The 20190-nt window shown below is 42.8% G+C and overlaps 1 protein-coding gene across 4 annotated transcripts in view; it reads left to right on the top strand.

The window, feature by feature from the left end:
- TAPT1 (transmembrane anterior posterior transformation 1) overlaps nt 1-20190 on the top strand; it is an 89555-nt gene that overhangs the window by 42672 nt on the left and 26693 nt on the right. For 3 of the 4 annotated variants that reach the window (XM_090035635.1, XM_090035634.1, XM_090035636.1), the window contains 2 exons: nt 12238-12400; nt 18994-19129. In XM_090035635.1, the coding sequence (XP_089891761.1) occupies nt 12238-12400; nt 18994-19129 (299 nt within the window). Of the gene's footprint in view, nt 1-12237; nt 12401-14402; nt 14511-18993; nt 19130-20190 lie in introns of all 4 variants that reach the window. The other variant, XM_090035637.1, reaches the window with a different exon arrangement.

The raw sequence follows: 20190 nt of genomic DNA, 5'->3' as shown, positions 1-20190 counted from the left end.
AGAAGGGAGGAATAGGCAGCAATAGGATGTAGACGGGTTACAGGGGTGGGTGGATGAGAATAGGATGGGATTCAATACCGACAAGTGCATAGAGATGCACCTGGGGAGGAACAACTGGAACCATACCTACAGGTTGGGGAACAACTTCTTGTCCGTACAGAGGCAGAAAAGAATCATGGAGTCATCATTGATGCCAAGATGAACACAAGTCGGCAGTCAGTGGGGGTGCAGTCAGGAAGGCCAACCACGCCTTGTCATGCATCCACAGATGCATCTGTAGCAGGTCCAAGGAGGTGATCCTCCCCTTCTATGTGGCACTGGTCAGGCCGCAGCTGGAGTACTGCGTCCAGTTCTGGGTGCCGCACTTCAAGAGGGATGTGGACAGCATGGAGAGGGTCCAGAGGAGGGCCACTCACTTAATCAGGGGGCAGCAGGGCAGGCCCTACAAGGAGAGGCTGTGGGACCTGAACCTGTTCAGCCTCCACAAGAGAAAGCTGCAGGGAGATCTAGTGGCCTGTTACAAACTAGTCAGAGGGGACCAGCAGGCATTGGGGGAGTCCCTGTTCCCTCAAGCACTACCAGGAATGACTAGGAATAATGGTCACAAGCTGGCAGAGCGTAGATTTAGGCTAGACATCAGGAGGCGCTACTTCACAGTCAGGGCGGCTAGGATCTGGAACCAACTTGCAAGAGAAGTGGTGCTGGCTCCTACCCTGGGGGTCTTTAAGAGGAGGCTAGATGTACACCTTGCTGGGGTCGTTTGACCCTAGTACTCTTTCCTGCCATGGCAGGGGTCACACTCCATGATCTGCTCAGGTCCCTTCTGACCCTAGAAACTATGAAACCATCTGTATTGCTGACTGACTTGCCAGCTTTACGGTCGAAGTCCGCAACTTCAGGAAAGCTGACTTTGACAAGCTCAGGAGGCTTGGCAGTGAGGCCCTAAGGGACCATGACCCAAAGAAGAGGCGTTCATGATGACTGGTTACTCTTCAAGGGAGCGATCCTGGATGCACAAGCAAAGTCTATTCCATCTCAGAGGAAAGGCAGCAAAAGGGCACAACAGCCCCTTCGGCCCTCCAGGGAACTAACGGACCTCCTGTGTCTAAAAAGAAAGACCGGAAAAGGATGGAGGACTGGATCCACCTCCAAAGAGGAATATTCGGCACTGGTTTGGGCCTGCAGGGAGCGAACTAGAAAAGCCAAGGCTGCGACCAAACACCAACTAGCTACAAGTATCAAGGACAATAAAAAGTCCTTTTTTAGATATGTAGAGAGCCAGAGGAAAAGCAAGGGCAACATTGGACCCCTGTTAAACCAGATGGGACAACTAACAGCCGATGCCCAGGGAAAAGCCAACTTGCTAAATGGGTACTTTCCATCGGTTTTTCACCAGTCCAAAGGGATGCCCCTGCCCCTTACAGGATGGGAACGCCTGGGTGAGGATGATTCCTTCCCCCCCCCCCCCCCCCCCCCCCCATCAGTGCTGACCTCATGAAGGAACACCTCAAGAGGCTGGACACCTTCAAGTCAGCTGGCCCTAACAGTTTACACCCCAGGGTACTCAAGGAGCTGGCGAGCACATAGCCCAGCCCCTGGCACAGATCTTTGAAAACTCCTAGCGCTCTGGTGTAGTGCCCGAAAACTAGAAGAAGGCCAGTGTGGTGCCTATCTCCAAGAAAGGGAGGAAAGTGGATCTGGCAAACTACAGGCCCATCAGCCTGACCTCTATCCCGGGGAAGGTCTTAGAAAAGACCCAAGAGACCATTCTTAACAAACTGGCCGATGGCAGCATCCTGAGGGATAGCCAGCACGCGCTTGTTGCGAATAGGTCTTGCTTAACCAATCTTATTTCCTTTTACGACCAGGTGATCAATCACCTGGACAAGGGAGAAGAGATGGATGTTGCATATCTTGACTTCAGAAAAGCCTTTGATGTGGTATCCCATGATCACCCCTTAACAAAACTGGCTAACTGCAGCCTTGGCTTCACACGATCGGCTTGCTGGGGAATTGGCTCTGTGGTCGGACCCAGAGGGTGATGCTTGACAGAAGTTAATCGTCGTGGTGCCCTGTGACCAGTGGGGTCCCTCAAGGCTTGTCCTTGGGCCAACACTATTCAGCATCTGATACCAATGTCCACATCATTAATGAAGAAGTGGACTGGCTAACTTTGCTGATGCCACCAAACTTTGGGGTAAAGCGTCCACACCTGAGGACAGGAAGGCAATCCAGGCTGACCTTGACAGGCTCAGGAAATGGATGGATGAGAACCTGATGGCGTTTAACACCAAAAATGCAAGGTTTGCTACCTTGGGAACAAAAATACGCAGCATGCTTATAGGCTCAGCAGTGCAACGCTGGCTGGTCTTATGGATGAAAAGAACTTGGGGGTCAAGATTGAACACAAGATGAACATGAGCTTTCAATGTGATGCTGCGGCGGGTAAAGCAAGCAAAACACTGGCTTGCATCCATAGATGCTTCTCAAGCAAATCCCAGGATGTCATTCTGCCATTGTACTCGGCCTTGGTGAGGCTGCAACTAGGAGTACTGCGTCCAGTTTTGGGCTCCATACATCAAAAAGGATGTAGAGAAGCTTGAGAGAGCTCAGAGGAGAACCACACACATGATCGGAGGTCAGGAAAACAGACCTTATGAAGAGAGGCTGAGAGCCATGGGACTCTTCAGCCTGGAAAAGCACAGGCTCACGGGTGATCTGGTGGCTGCCTATAAGTTTATCGGGGGTGCTCACCAGGATCTGGGGGAACGTCTGTTCAGCGGATTGCCCCAAGGGATGATAAGGTCTAATGGTCACAAACTCCTCCATGACCGTTTCAGGCTAGACATAAGGAAGAACTTCTTTACTGTCCAAGCCCCCAAGGTCTGGAATAGACTGCCTCCAGTGGTGGTTCAAGTCCCTACTCTGAATGCCTTCGAGAGAAATTCAGATGTTTATCTTGTTGGGATCCTATGATCCTTGCTGACGTCCTGCCCGTGGGGCAGAGGGCTGGACTCAGTTGTCCAAATAGTTTTGGGGAAGGAGAGCGTACAGATTGAAAAGTTTGGCAAAAAAAAATAAGGTGCTTTACCTTGTGCTCTGCAGATCTTAAATTACAACTGGTCGCAAGCAAAATAAGTTTGGTCTGAATTCCTGATGTGAAGTGAATCAAAGCATAGTACAAAGCAACCATACAGTTTCACAGTTTAGTACAATTGGCTGTTCTAAGGACTGCTTGATTAACATCAAATTGATGTATCTTGTTTCCTGTAATTGGCTGGGCCTTGGCATGAAAGAGCTGTACCAGGATCAAAATTAGGACTGAGGTGTGATCAAAATGCTTCCACATCATCCTGTTTTGGTAAGAGTGGTGCTAAGTAGCTATTTAACAAATAGAGTAAGTTTTATAGCATGTGTGTTGTGTGTGATGTACAATATATGGTGACCATGATTTTGTTATCATTTAAACAGGCATAACTCCCCAAACATTTGAGCCTTTTAAACATCTAGTTAAATAGCTATCTGCTGCAGTACACTGTTTCCTGCATCCGTTTTTCCATATTGACCTTATTTGCTTACTAAAGTTAGTATCAAAAGGGTTAGTTAGCAAGTTCATTAAGCTCATTAAGCAAACGCTCAGGTTTCTGACTTGAATTAATAGTTTCAAACAGATTTCATCTTGATAAGAGCTCAATATTTTTAGCATTAGCAATAATAAAGTAATATGACCCTTTTTACAGTGGATTATAGAGAGAACAGATGGCTATTCTTGATGCTGAAAGGGAGTTATTGATGTTTTTAATCACTTTGGAATAAAACTTTTCTAATTAATTCTGCCTATAAATAAGATTACAAGTAAATAGCTTAAATTCATTCTAATCAAATCAGTCATAAAACTGTAAAATGATCACCTTCAGAGAGGAAGACATTCCAGAAATGTTGTTGATGCTCTAAATAATAATGAAGAGAGTAAACAGATTAAAAGGCAGTGTTTTGTAATCTTCCCTCTGTTATGAAGATCGTTTGAAGGACAGTTATAAATGCAATAAATTAGATCTCTACTAACTTGTCAGATGTAGGACTTAAAACTCTATTTAAATCTTATGTCAAATACTAGTAGAAATGTACTTCACATAAAACAAGCTATTTCTGGAATTCAGTGAGAAACAAACCTTAGGCAACAAGCAGTTTGGATTATTACCTTTTAGGAGTTAGACATAATTAGCTTGCTCTTAGCTGAACATAGACTATAACAGCCAGCATGCATGTGTGGTATAGATGCTTTGTGAGGGTTCATTTTTACAGCTGGTTCACTTTTTAGTATTTGTGTTCCTCTGCTACTGATAACTATTCCTACAGTTGAAGAAAAATGTCTCGATTTGAAAGTGGCCTATCCAATTATGTTTAGAATGACAGAATTCTGCACAGCTAATTCCTTTCTCAAGTCATCTTTTTAGTGTGTTATTTTATAGTTTTAAAAAAATGTCTTTGTCATGGTTTTTAGGTGATTATAAAATCTAGGAAACCACATATATTGTTAAAATGTGGTATAAGGAGGAAAAACAAGTAACCGATCATTTCAGAGCACTGCCTATCCAGTTTCCAGCTCTTTTCCTCAAAAAAGCCAGAAGAAAAATTTTAAGTTTCTTACTCAGCTAGTAGTTACAGTCCATTGCTACAGAAGTGCTGTTTTCCATGGTGGGGATCGTGGTTGGGGGCAAGGGGGGCTTATTTTTCAAAAAGCTCTTTCAGTTTTTCTTTTGTGTACTGGTGACATAGAAATATCAGTTTATTTGCGCAATTTCAAGTAGCAGACAGAGTCAGTCTATCCTGGCGGTGTATAAGGCTGTCAGGTTACATTTCTTACATTGTTTGGTGTGAGTGTCTAACCCCTACCGTCGTCTTTGTCATTAAATAGGTTTAGAAGGCAACGGCCCCTTTTTTCCTTCCACCTCTAGGAGTGTTTAATGTATTCAGTGTGGTATTGAATAGGCATTTATTAATTTGTAATTTATCATGCGCTATTCATATACCAAGGGATCCAGTTCTCAAAAACTGTTTGCACACAGAATATTTTAAAGTCTGAAAAAAATGTTCAAAACTGGAGTTTGGTTTGAATGCCATTATTAAATTACTGCCAATAACATGGCAATGATATAGTGGTGACAGAAGACAAAGCAAGTATACTGAATAAATGAGTGTAGCAGGTATGAAATAATGTTGCATACATATTAGTGAGATTTAGGACAGGATTTTTCCATGAACTGCAAATTACCTTGTCAGACTTCATATTGAGACAGCTAATTGCCTGACGCAACACAAGCTTGTAGTCAGTTGTTTTTATAACTCCTTAAAGTTTTTGATTTGTAAGGATGGGAATGAATTAGTAAGGAAATGGATGAATCTGGGCACCACACTCAACAAGGATATGAAAGAGCTTGAGAGAGCCTAGAGAAGAGCCACCCAGAGAATCAGAGACTTGAACAGCAAGCAATACAAGGAAAGGCTGAGGAACCCAGGACTCTTCAGCCAAAAAAAGAGAAGGCTTGAGAGGCGACTTGGTAGCACCTTACCACTATATCAGGGCTCAGCAAGCAACTGTTCACCAAGGCACCCTAGGGGAAAACCAGGAGTAATGGCCACAGACTCCTGGAAGACCACTTCAGGCTTAACACTAGGAAAAACTTCTTTAGTTAGGGTGTCCAGACTGTGGAATAGGCTCCCTGCAGAGGCAGTGCAATTGCCTACCCTAGAAATCTTCAAGGAGAGACTAGATCCGGGGTCAGCAACCCCTGGCACTTTGCTGAGCATGGCATGTGAGGCCATTTTGCCCAGCATGTGTCTGCCAGCCTGGGCTGTAGGCAGCTGCTGCCAGCCACGGAGCCTGGGCTGCTCCCACGGCTGGCAGCAGCAACCCTAGAGCCTGGGCCGGCTGCACCGTGGAGGCTGCAAACAGCTGCTGCCTCCCTGCCTTGGACAACGGGCACAGTGCCAGCACCTGCTGCCTTTCTAGAGCCCAGGGTGGGAGACAGCTGGGGCCAGGGCAGGGAGGCAGAAGCTGTTTGCAGCCTCCTGGCTGGAGCCTACCCAGATTCTGGGTAGCTGCTGATAGCCATGAGGCCTGTGTTGCTCCCAGCAAGCAGCTGGGAGGATGCAAGCCCTGCTGCAAGCAGCCCAGGATCCATGGCTGGCAGCAGCTACCCAGAGCCTGGTCCAGCCTCAGCTGAGAGGCTGCAAACAGCTGCTGCCTCCCCTGCCCCAGCAGCCTCACAGCCCAGGGCAGGCAGCAGGTGCTGGCAATGCTCCCCACCATGCTGCCCTCCCCCACCACCTGTGCAGAGCAGCATGTGGAACCTGGCATGGCAGGGCACTGAGGAGGCGCGTAAAAGCTGCCTGTTGCTCTGGCCACACATCCCCTGAAGGTGGGGGCAGCAGCGAGGGGCATGACCCTGTGCTGCTGCCCCCTTGCACACAGGAGAAGTGTGACCAGTACAGCGGCAGGCGGTTTCTGTGCGCTGCCACTCTCGGTTGCACACGCTGCGCTCCAGAGGGTCCAAGGGAGGGCAGCAGGGCTGGGAGTGCAGTCTCTGTGACCCGGAGTAGCAGCACACTGAAGTTTTAGTTATTGTCACCAGGCTTACAATTTTTAGATAATCTCGTATTTTACCATAAAAAGGCAACATTTATGATTATGAATTATACTAATATGCTGTGCATCCTGCCATGTACCCCCTACCCTCATTTTGTTTTTCTGGCATGCTGGCACTCCAGCATCTTCCGGGGTAGACATTGTGGCTTTTTTGGCACTCTGGCCAAAAAACGTTGCCTGCCCCTGAACTAGATGGTCACTTTGGTGAGGGTCACCTGACCCCCAGTTATCTTTCCTGCCTAGTGCAGGGGGACTGGACCCGATGATCTTGCAAGGTGCCTTCCAGCCTTACAATCTGTGAATTGGGACAAAATGGCGGTGGAAATATTTGCAGTTGGTAAATGCATGAATCATTATTTTATAATAAAAGTAACAAATTTGCTGAACACAAGCTGAGAAATTTATGTCTGCAAGCTTTGTGCATTTGTGTGTGTTGCATGGTGATAGAGCAGTTATAAATGGGAATTAATGGGTTCAGTTCATGTACTTCCTTATGTAAATACTGTAGCAGGCTCCAGGCACAGTTGTGATGCCTCCTGGTGGCATGTGACTCCTGTCCCACTCTGGGTCCTTTGGGTACCTTCCCTTTCACCTCAACTGCCACACCTTTGATGCAACTTCTATAGAGTTTAGGGAGGCTGTCCCAGAGTGAGTCCCCAGTTCAGCTTAGCCTGCCCTTCAGCCACTACATTGTGGCTATTCTAGTCTTATTACTGCCTCGATGCACCAGTAGCCTTGTGGATGGTATTGTGGCCTCTGATCTACCCTATAGCCACACCCATGCCTCACAGGTGTTGCTGTCAATTCAAAACCCCACTTGTATGGGCTTCAGCTCTCTTGGCTAAAACAACCAGGAAGCTAAAGCCATGAACTCCTAAGCCTCAGCCCACTTGCACTGGTCTAGCTTCTCAATCCGAGCCCATTCTTGGTTGTGCTTCACTCTCACAAGGTGCAGGCTCTGGCCATTTTGGCTCTTGCCTGCTCCCCTGTTGCTTACTTGGGATGCAGGCTCTGGCCCTCTCGCCCCTTAGCCTTCCCCATCTTGCCCTTCAGGTGTGCAGTCCCTTAGCCTGTCCCTGTCTTGCTCTTGGAACACAGAACCTGAAGTGCCTTCCAGGCATCCATGGGTAGCATCTACTCCTCCCCTAAACCTACAACCTGGTTGTCCTGTCAAACTTGATTAGAAATAAATACAAGCAAACTGCTTCACAACTAAAGTTATTCCCACACTGAGCTATTGCCTCACGGCAAACCAGAAATTCCCCTTGGCTCTCCTTCTGCTATGGAACAACTTGGGTGCCTGCCAGCCTATCTCCTGTAGCCATCTCCCTCAGACTGCAGAGCCTACTTGGTCTCAGAAGGCACTATTCTTGTGTGTCCCAAAGCCTCACCCCTTCCTGTCATGTGGCTGTGAGGGGTTTCTGCTTTGGCTTGATGGCCAGCCTCCTGTGCTGAAGCTTAGCCCATCTGCTTGCAGTCTTTAGTCCTTCCCTGCCTGGGGACTGCCACTTGCCTGCTTATTGCAGAACAGCCAGCTCTCCACAGTAAGCTTAGTCTGCCATGCTTTCCCCTGAAAGTAACAGAAGAATTTAAATTTTTTCCATGTCCCACATTGAATATACAACCACTCGCCAAACTCACTTTCCAGAACTGATTAAAATGAACTAAATGGGTGGTCTGCTGTAATATTTGCATCTGTGACTGCATATGAGCATACACACTATTGTTGGGTGCAAAGCAGATAGTCTTGTCTCGGTATGAAATCCAACTATTTATAAATCTGGGGTCAGTGTATGTAACCAGTTAAGTTATTTCTTGGTTATAGAACATTGGAATACATTTCTAATGCCCTGGAATGACTGCTATTGTTGGGTCTTTTAAAAAGGTGCTCTTCTGAAGTTCACCAGTGTACCCAGTTTGAATTGACTAGGGTTTAAGGGTATATTGGGAGTGCTGAGGCTTTTGGGACACCTTTAAATCTGAATCAAGAAAAATCCTGAGACAATTTATAGCCATCATAATTTCTTTGCATGATTTCTTTTTTTATAAAGCCCCAGGTATTTCAGTGCCAAGACAGAAATGCTGTATTATTTTGTGATGACTAGTCTCACAACTTGAATAGAACATTTGGAATAGCAGGTGTTCCTAGTGGATCATTCACAAACCATTAATTGTTTATATAAGCAACTTTCCAGATACTAGTTAGTTACAAATTTATGAAAACCAGATTCATGAACCTATGAATTACTATGAACAAAAAGGGACTTAATCTCCTGAATATATTAGTTGAATATACTCCTAGTATTAGATGCAACTGAATTCCTGCCAAGTCAAAGCAGTCAAATGTATTTACTTTGAGACTTTTGGACAGCTTTTGCATTGAGCTGGACTGATGCTTCCTTAGTCTTTTACCATACATCCTCACAATATTTGTGTCATTGAAGTAGACATGCAGGCTGCATATATATGTTGAAATGACCTGGGAGAGAATTCTCCTTATTTTGTTCTCCTGGTGGAAAAATGTACCAGGAGATGCCTCAACAGACATTCAAGTGCTAAGCCTTTAAAAGGCAGAGAGCTTGTAGTGCTAATGCTGTACAGCCAGGTGGCCCCTGTGGGTACATCTCAGCATGTCTTGCAGGCTTCCTAAGTCTGCCTGGTGACAGGTAGCAACTGCACAGAGCATCCCTGATTAGCTGACCCAGACTGCTCATTCAGTCCATTGTACAGTGAAGGATTGTAAAGGGAACTTACTCTGCTCCCTTCTTGGCTGGAGTAGTAGAATCCAGTCCAACTGATGCACTAGGAGAAACTGAATATTTCTACATGGCCAGAGATGCTGCATACAGCTCCTTACAGCCCTGGATTTGGTCTCCAGGTTTAAAGCCTAATTTAAGAGCGATCCTTCAAGTTGCTCACTGGTAATCCTGTCTTTTAATGCCCCGAAACAGGGAATATATATAAATATAGATAGATATACCTATAGACAGATATAGATATCAATAATAGATATCAACAATTGGTGAAGAATAGTACAGACAGTACAGAGTTTTTCTTGGATTTATTTATTTATTTAAGGCCACCCACTGCTTACACATCTTCAAAATCTTGTGTTAATGCAGTTTTAGTGTAACTGTCATAGGCTGTCAGACTGGAGAAGTAGAAGGTCATGAAAAAGGACAAGTGGTTCCAGTTAACCACTGCTTCATTAAAGCTGCCAAGTGCATGCAGCCTTAGTGCATGCTTGAGAACGTGAATCCATGGGAACACTCAGCAGAAACAGCAATAATTATAGGGGGGTTTTGAGGAGGACAGAGCTTTATATAAAATATGCATTATCTTATACATACTATGTATATTTCAAACCCTCTGTTCCCTGCAGGTCGTTCATAGCATTTGATGAAGTAAGCTGTTGCTTACAAAAGCTGTTGTCTCTCTGAATTGTTTAGTCTATAAGGTGCCAATGCCTTGCCTCATGCATGTAATATATTAAAGCTGTGGTAAGTAGTGCTTTTCTACAAAAGCAGGGTATCTTATTTTAAAATTGAATTGATGTTCATTGTGACCTTATTTTATGTTACAGTAGCATCCAAAAGCACAAATGAGGTTTGGAGTTATTTTCCACTAGATTCTGTACTGGCACTACTAATGGTATTGACTAATGGTCAAACTCCTAGGAGCTCACAGGCTACTTCAGTACAAGGTGTAACAGGTGAGGGACAATAGTAGAGGGGAAAGAAAGGATAGTAACAGAAATGGAAATATGAGTTTGAATAAGCTGACATACATTGCTGAGCAATTTACTAGGTTGTTAATCCATCGGTAAATAATAGCAGACTGCGTGTGCTTTTATAAATGCCTTATTTAAAAAAAAGACCGTTTCTGAGTTTGTCTCACTATACACTTTTTTTTTTCAGTTTAACTTGTGAATATTCTGAGACATATAACAGTCTTTAACAAATCCAAATGAGCTATAATATTATCCAATTTTAAGTCTGGTGTAGACATGACATGAGAACAGAGAGGAGCCTCATAGTTTAACTGGTTCATCATTCCTTAACCTTTGTAGGAATATACCAAATTTGCTTAGGTTTGTTAACAAAAGCAGCTGCAACTCTTTCCCTTAATTTATTCAAAGTCAAACATGCAAATTCAAAGGGGGAGTGTTTGTTTGCACTGTGTAATTGAGTATAATAAGGTACCAGTTCATTCTAGCTGGGTTTTTTTAATGTATCAATCATAGTTTCTCTGTTATTTTGGCACAGAATGACTTATCTATGCACGAATATGCATTTTACTAATTGGTTTCTCTCTTCCTGGTATTTTCATTACTTCCAGTTAAACTCTAAAGTCAGTATGCAAAGGCTGGTATATGCTTGGAAATCTACCAGAATAGTTCTTCCAGAATTATTATGCCTGACAAAGGTCCTTACTGGACTGGAATCAAGAGTGCCTTTTCTGATTTCAGTTTAATTCATTTGGAAAAGGGCATGTTATTTTAAACTTCTTTAATGTAGACAAAACCTGACTCTTCATTCCAGTATTAAGTCTGTTAGCTCCAGCTCTGTTCCAGAACCATTTTTAAATCAGTGCAGAAAAATCAACCTCAAGAAAATTTATTTTATCCTTCAAATCAATTTTAGCTTTTTTTTTTTTTAACTTGAGAAATGGAATGCAAATCCCTCAAGTTTTCCTGACTTATTAAAAATAGGCTTATTTAATTTTAGGGCAGCAATTATTTCTAAATATATTTGGCACTATATATTCCTAAATATATTCCTAAATGTATTTGGCACTCTAATGCATAACTTATAGCTCAGTTTGTAAAAATCCTTAAATCTTTAGTACCCAATTGGTGTTAAATAGTTACTGTAAGTACCGACTAAAGTACTTACTACATTCCAGTTTCTTAACTTCATCATGCTAAACACAAAGTTTCTGTGGCTTGAGCTTCAGGGAAATTGATGTATATCGTATAGCTTTAGTTTGTACAGTTAGACTAAATGGTTGATACTTGTAAGCTAGAAGATGGCAAGAAAGTTGCTGTGCTCTGTATGTATGAGCCTACGTATATCCAGGAGCAGCAGCAGCCTCAGGGCTCTTGGGTTTTGTGTGCATTTGAGACTGCTATAGAATCCTAATACCAAAAGAAGGGATGGAATTAGGTAGGTATAATAGGAGTAAGATTTGCTCCATTCTCCCAGCATCTGCTTCATAGTGCAGTCTGAAAGCTGTTTCATTTCCTTTTCATATAGTCAAACAAGAATGGCTACTTCTGTAATGGAAGAGATCAAATTAACATGTGGAGTAGTCTAGAATAAAAGGCTAAGTAAAAGCAAATGTGGCTAGATTCTTACCTTAATGTCTGGTGCCTTGACAGCTCTGAGAGAAAAGAGCTCTTGCAAGCCTATGATCTATAATTTTGTATAATTATTCCTGGTACACTTTTTGGCTTTTAAGTAAACCAGATTTTTAAACAATACTTATTCTTAGCCAACTGTCTGTGTCAGTGCTTATCAACTTAATGGCTTTTGTATTTTGTGGCTGCATAACGTATGATAGAATTGATTTTATACTTTATATTTCAGTGATAGGCGTTTGCTGCAACCTGCTCAGGTATGTGACATTTTCAAAGGAGTTATATTGGTCATCTGCTACTTCATGATGCACTATGTTGACTACTCTATGATGTACCATCTGATAAGAGGACAGTCTGTCATAAAGCTATACATCATCTACAACATGCTAGAGGTAAGGGCATTTTTATCAAAATTAAATGTCAAACCATGTTTCCTCTGGGTTTTCTAGTATTAGTCTGCTTTTTGTATTTTGAGTCTGGTACATTTCTTTAATGAAATCGGTGTAAAAAAAATTAATATACACCTAGAAGTGTAATAAGTTGTTCAAGATATTTTCATATGTATATCTTTTAATTGCTGCTTCCATTAAAATAGCACAAATACCTTAATATACAGTCTGTTTTCTGTAGAAAGTTCAGTTAATTAAGTTAAATTGAGAGAGATCATTTAAAATAATTCCTTTCCTGAAATCTTAACTGCCAGTCAGAATGTGATAGTTGGGAGAGGGGGAAATCCAGATAAGAGCTGCAAAGAGACATTTTGCTTAAATAGCAATAAAGGGTCTTTGGAAGAGTCAAGAAATTCATAGGAAAAAAACAGAAAAGTAGACTGAAAGGGATCTCGGATCATCCTCTAGTCCAGTGGTCTCCAAACTTTTTTGATTGTGCACCCCTATCAGTAAAAAAAAATTTGAGCATCCGCCCCCAGTATACGATTGAGGGCGCCACTGTCAACCCCTCCGCGTTGTGGAACTCCCACTCCTTCCCTCAGGATATGTCACGTACAGTACGCGAGGTGTGACTGTCTGACATACAGATCGAGTGAGGGCACCAGTGCATAAATAGAAGTTCTAATATTTTCTTCCCGTACCCCAATGGATCATCTTGCACATCCCTTGGGGTATGCACACCCCACTTTGGAGACCACTGCTCTAGTCTACCCTCTCGTGGCAGGATTATCCCTATTTAAACTATCCTAGACAAGTGCTGTCTAATGTGTTCTTAAAAAATTCAGGAACAGCCTCTTGCACAACTACCAGATACAGTCCCCAAAATATAAAAACACCTGAACTTGTCACAGATAAAGAAAAGGAGTGAGGGCACTGTCAATGTTTTGCCATTGCAAGAACAGGAAGTAGTTGTTAAAAATGTACTCGAAGTCCATCTTTTATTAGATCAACAAAATAGCTGGAAAAATTGTTCTTTGCAAGATTTTGAGTACAAACACACTTTTTCAAGAACAATAAACTCTCCCTGTGCCTGGAGAAAGGTGTTTGTACCCAAAAGCTTGCAAAGAACAATCTTTTCCAACTAGTTACTTGGTCTAATAAAAGATATGGTCTAATAAAGAGAGGAGCAGATGAGAATAGGATGGAAATCAATGCAGACAAGTGCAGGGCACTGCATGTAGGGAGAAGAAACCAGCAGCATACCTATAGGCTGGAGAGCACCCTTCTCGTTGGCACAGAGGTGGAAAGGGATCTTGGTGTCATTGTTGACTCCAGGATGAACGAGCCACCAATGCGAGGAAGCTGTCAGTAAGGCTATCCGCACCTTGTCATGCATTCACAGATGCATCACAAGTGGGTCCAGGGAGATGATCCTCCCCCTCTATGCATCATTGGTTAGCCTGCAGTTGGAGTACTGCATCCAGCTTTGGGTGCTGCACTTCAAGAGAGATGTGGCTAGCATTGAGAGGATCCAGAGGAGGTCAACTCACATGATCAGGGGGCAGTAGGGCAGGCCATATGAAGAGAGACTAGAGGGCCTAAATCTATTCAGCCTCCACAAGAGAAGGCTGGGGGGGGGTTATCTGGTGGCCATCTTCAAATTCACCAGGGGGGATCAGCAGAGAATAGGAGATGTCCTGTTTCCCTAGGCATCACACGGGGTAACTAGGAATAATGGCCACAAGTTGATAGAGAGCAGGTTCAGGCTAGACGTCAGGAGGAATTACTTTACGGTTAGGGTGGCTAGGACCTGGAATCAACTTCCAAGGGAAGTGGTGCTCACTCCTGTCTTTGGGGTCTTTAAGAGGAGGCTGGATAGATACCTGACTGGGGTCATATGACTGCAGAATCCGTTCCTGCCCAAGGCAGGGGTCAGACTTGATGATCTGTTTAGGTCCCTTCTGACCCTAGCTATGATATGATACTGTATCACATTTCCCCAAAGAGCCTTGTCTGCCTCTGTCCTTTGACCAACACAGCTACAACCAACAACCCTCAAGAGGTCCAGGAAGAGAACCATGTGCCCAGCTACACAGGAAGACAAAACCCCCCAGTCAATGTCAATTTGATGGGGCGGGGGTTAAAATTCCTTCCAAAATCCTGATATGGGGATTGGTTTGACTCTGAGAGGAGTTAAGCCTTCCCCCCAATACTGCTGCCTGCCCCAGTCAGCAATATCTGGATTCCAGCAGAAGCATTGACACACCCCAGTCAAAATCCTCAGCCTTGGCTGCAACCAGCGTTCAATATTTTTGAGTGGGGTGCAGGGAAGGGAAGGAAAAAACTGACATCTGTAGTAACAGGAGGGGGGAAAAAATCTTGCTTGGCCTTGTGGGAACTAGTTGCCTGGGATAAACAACCTGCACTTTGCACTGCAACCTAGGAACCAAAACATACACCTGAACTGGAGAGCTGGAACTCCCTTTTCTGTCATTCTGTCTCCTCTCTAATTTTATCCCAACTCCTTTAATCTTTTATGAAGCCAGGTTACTACAGTGCTTCTGTTTGTGTGTTAAGGAGGAGAGCTGTGAATATTTTACCATAGGTTAGGCTCTTTTGGGTAGGCTATGGTTTGTCTATAATATGGAGATTTTTGATTCTAAACACTAGTTATTCTCTCATGTTGTTTGAAAACATGGAATATAAGGATCATACCTTATGACCATACTAAGTTAATGCACTTCCTGAAATGTGTTGCATTTGAGCCACTTCCAGATATGTAATGGTGAAGGCTTAGTTTTTTGCGTCCGATTTATTTTTTTAATACATTTTCCAGTGAACTGAGAAATCAGCTTGCTGAATTAGAATGGCAAGATCTTGTGCATTTTAAAGATCTAGGACAGGGGTTTCCAACCTATATCCCATGGGCCAGATCTGGTATGTGGAGCCCCATAATCCAGTCCCTGCTCTGCCCCTTTGACCCACATGCTGTGCCAGATGGCCCTACACCACAAAGCACTCGCTGGGGCCAACATCCTGGACTGCCCTTGTGCCATTCATGAAGCCCCAGGGCCTGATGAGTCTGACCCCTGGTTTAGGGGTAATTCGTTCCTATGCCATTTTTAAACTATGATGATAAGGATGATTATCACATAATGAGTAATGCTTAAAGCCATACAGCTTAATGCTACTCAGAATAGCCCTTCTGTCTGTAACCATTTCCAAGTGCAGAGCAAATGCAGTAAGGAATTTTTCTAGCAGTCTTAAAGAATCTACAAAATTTTATCTTGGTGGACTAAAAGGCATGTGAATCACTGGGGGAAGCATTTGAGATTTGCCTTCATCCAGGACCAAGCAGAACCAATGACCATTTTCTAACTGAATATTGCAGAGCAATGAAGGTGTCTGCTGCCTGGAATTCTCTGTTCAGCTTTTTGGACAAAAAATGCAGGTCTCATACTACTCATAACCACTGTCAAAAATCTATTTGAGATCAGTGCAGCGGGATCGAGCTAAAATCCGTTTGATTTGCTTGATCTGTCATAAAAGCTTTAGTGTCTAGTAGCAGAGCAGAGTACTTCTTGCAGCACCTTTTGCACATCGTCACATCCATAATGTCGGCAGAAAACACAATGCTTCAGTCCTATAAAATAGTTGCTTTCAGGACATCTAAACACTTGTACCACTGTAGTCTGGGTAAAGATGCCTTCCAGACTGTAGTCAATTCAGTATTTTTCAGTTTAAAAGAAAGGAATAACTAGCCTCACAAATGCATCCTAATTGTTTAATTTCAAACTCAGAAGTTGGAGTGTTTAATATGGAAAAATGATTAAACTGACAAAGATGTTTACAATGTCTTGATGTTTTCGGCTATCTCTGAGTCAGAGAAAAATGGATATGCTAAAAATGCAAAAACTTTCCATTTGTGTGCTGAATGCCCCAAGTAACTATGCTGAGGGACGCATTCAGCACCATTGGCTTAAAATGGCACTCTTCTTTTTTTAGATTCAGACCCACCGGCTCCTGCTCCTTAGGAACACCCAGCGTGCGTTATGCTGGTGACACCTCACTCACCACGGAACTCTGCTGGAGCCTGGAGCCGGCATATAGGGGTCAGGTAAGTCGACTTGAGAAAACAACCAACAATATTGCGTGGTGTTTTTAATCATTCCAATCTCAGCACTTATTTTAAAATAACCACAAAAAAAAAAGCTTTTTAAAATCCTCGCAATATTGTGGAGAAAACCAAACTTACCTGACTCTCTAAGCATTATATAAAGGGTGTGCGTCACCAGGCATGGTAGGGTATCACTGAGCAGGAGCCAATGGGTGGTAACTATCTTCTGTTTGACAAGTGAATAGCCGAAAACAATGCCATTGTAAATATGCTTTTCAAGTACTACTCTTCTTAATATAAAGTTTAGAAGTTATAATAGGGAAATGGTAAAATTTCCTATAATGCTATAAAAGCGGCTGATGGTGTGCTAAATGCTATTCTTAGGCAGCATACTTGGGCATTCAGTATTTAACTTTCCTGTTTCTGTTGTTTTTGTCAATTATGTACCTTTTAAAGCTTTTATAATTGAGTGGATGTTGGCTTGAGTGAGTTTTGCTTAATTTCATCATTTCTGTTTGAAATTGCTCTTCAATAACTTGAAAATTTAGACCCTTTAACTAGCAGCAGGTAAAATTTAGCACTGATGACAGAATAACTGTTGTGAAGCAGAAAGCTTTTTAGTTAATGTGAAATGGTGCGGTATTTGCTTGTATCTTCTATTCTGCTCTGATATCCATTGCATAGTGCTTTTGCGTCTAACTTAATTTACAAAATAAGCATTAAAGGGAAAGTTAATTACTACAGGTTAATAAGTGATGCTAATAGTTTTATCATATGCATCTCTTTACTTTGGTCAGATTCATAAGTAAGAGGAAAATTCATCAAGAATTCAGGGTTCCGTTGCTCTTCCTCTGATCTTCCTCTTGCTGGGCAAGATATTTAATTATGCAGTCCTGAGAATTACATACCATATTTACCAGAATACAAGAAAACTTTGAATTTAAGACAACACTTTCCTAATCATTTGTTTTAATTTTCCATGTATATAATTAGTGGAAGTGCCCTTCTCTCTTCCTTCCTCCACTGCTGTGGCAGGGAAAGCAGCAGTGGGGGTAGTAAGGGGCCAGATCTCTTATCCTTGATCCCCACCGTGCTGCTTGCCCTTCTATCCCTGTGCCTGCTCACTGCCCCCTGCTGCTTGCCAAACTCCCTTTACCATGTGCTGTAGCTCTGATCCTCTGGCGCAGTTAGCTGCAGCAGTGGATCCAACCCAGGCCCAGCTCAGCTCTGCCAGAGAGAAGCTTTGTCAGCTCCTAGCCTAGGTCAAGTCTGGCCTGGAGGGATCTGACCTGGAACGGAAGGTAAGAGGGAGCAGAGGGTGGGGGGAGGAAGCAGGCAGGCACAGGCAAAGGGGGGGAGGAGGTGGAGGAGGGAAGGTTGCAGGTTCCTTTCCGCACCACCGCTCTGTGGTCTCCCTCTTGTTCCCCCCACCCCACTGCATGCCCTCTTCCCTGTCAGATGAGCCATTCCAGCCCAGGATAGGCAACAGCTCAGCTCTGGTTTCAGCCCTGAGCCCAGGGCCAAAGCTGGAGCTGAGCAACTGCCTTCCCCTGGCTGGTACTCAACTCCAAGATGAGGTTCCACCCCACCCCCCATGCTGACTTTGGGGGTAAGGGGAAACCTTATCTTGGATTTGAGTACATAGGGCATATAGTCCCACTGACTCTTTTGCTGCTGTATTGAATTTACAGACAGTCAGAATTTGCTAACCACTACTATTTTATGTTCCTTTCAGCATTATCAGTTTCTTGATTTCTGCCTCATTGCATGTGTATTTTGGATTACAATTCCTCAGATATTTGTAGTTTTTGAAATCGGTTCTCATTTTCTGTGCTATGTTTCTAATCTGCCTAGGTCAGTGTGTCATTTTCCTTTCTGGGTTTTTTGTTTGTTTGTTTTGTGGGTTTGGGGTTTTTTGTTTCTGTCAATTAGATGTTTTTTGGTGAATTTAATTTTAATTTGTGTTCCTTTTTCCAGATCTTTAGCAATGGTGTTAAACAACCAAACCAAACACTAATCCTTGCAGCACCCTATTAGATACTTCCTTCTTTCTTACAGTTTGCTATTTATCATGACCTTTTTAAATCATTTGGGGTATAAAAGGTGACGCATGCCGATATACTTTGCTTCATGAAAGACTAAAGTTTGAAACTCAATCTGATGTACTTTTACATAGGCTGTCATAGCTGAGCATGCTATCCAGGGTCCAGGATTTCACGTCCAGGTCCTGCTGAGATAGTGGTAGTTGACTTGAGAGGAAAGAACACTGTTAGTTATATGTTATCCACAACTACAATAGACTTGGGAAACTTTTTTTAATGGAAATAGAATCATAGAGTCAAAATGAGGAGAGGAGATGAGCTATGAAAAATAAATTTTAAAGACTGTTTTGTGAGTTGGACATTAATTATGGCAATGTATGCAAATAACTTTGCCAGAACAATATTATTTAGAAATATTAAAAGTTCTCTGTCTTTAGGTGGCTGATCGTCTGTTTTCCTCCTTTGGACAAGATATTTTGGATGCTCTTTACTGGACGGCTACAGAACCTAAGGAGAGAAAAAGAGCTCATATAGGTGTGATTCCTCACTTCTTCATGGCAGTGCTGTATGTCTGTATCCTTTCAAGTTACAAAATATTCGCAATATATTCACGTTGATTACTTTAAAGCACAACTACTATATAGTTTATATTTCAAGATGTCAGCTTTCCTAAAATTATGTATTAACACTATAAAAAAACAAACAAACAAAAAAAACATTTCCAGTGCTTCATATTTTAATGGCTGACTGAAAAGCTTTTAACCTGTCAGAATATAAATTCAGGGTTGTAATATTCATAAATAAAATCTACCTGTGCTGCCTTTACACATCTTACATATCGTGTCTTTGATCATGACCTTAGGACCCAAACCAGACTTCTCATCTACCAGGCTGTTGTCATCCTGACCCTGTTGTATGGGTGTGCAGCCTGGACAACATACTGGAAACACCTGAAAGCCTGGCTGATGGTAGCATTCCAGTGTCTTTAGAAAATCCTCCATATCAATTGGAAGGACAGAAGAACAAATGCCAGCATTCTGGCCCAAGCAGACACCACCAGAAGCTGTGTTATATACAGTACCAGTTCTGTTGGACAGGACGTCATAAGGATGCCTGTCAGCCAGTTCCTGAAACAGGTCCTATATTCCAGCTCGCCAATAAACACAGCTCTAGGGGTGGACAAAAGAAGAGATTCAAGGACACCTTGAAGGCCAATCTGAAGAAATGTGATATTAACATCAATGCCTGGGAGACTAGTTTAGTATAGTTTTGGAATTTCACCTTTAAGTTATTTAGTTGCTCATTTTTCTGAAACCTCATGCCAGCTGGGAAAAGGCAGTACTTCATTACTTGGCTGTTAAGAGTCTTTAAAATTTATTTCATTTTTTTACTTGTACAGAACAGATCCCCTTCAGGTAATTTTCCTAGATTATTTGCATGTCTTTTCCTCTTACAGCTTCTGAATTGGTTCTTGAGCTGTTTTGAATTCTTGTGGTCTTTCTGATACTCTTGACTCCTAAAAATATGAATGTTTCTTCATAATTAAACTAAGGTCCAAGGCAGTTTCCCTTTTAAAAATATCCCCATTGTTAGGATAGCGAAGTGGGGCTCTATTCCTGCTTTCAGTGTACAAT

The sequence above is a fragment of the Crocodylus siamensis genome, chromosome 2, assembly GCF_052110815.1.
Source record: "Crocodylus siamensis isolate JL-2025a chromosome 2, ASM5211081v1, whole genome shotgun sequence".
NCBI classification, from domain to species: Eukaryota; Metazoa; Chordata; order Crocodylia; family Crocodylidae; genus Crocodylus; species Crocodylus siamensis.
This window is presented reverse-complemented; position numbering and strand designations above follow the sequence as displayed.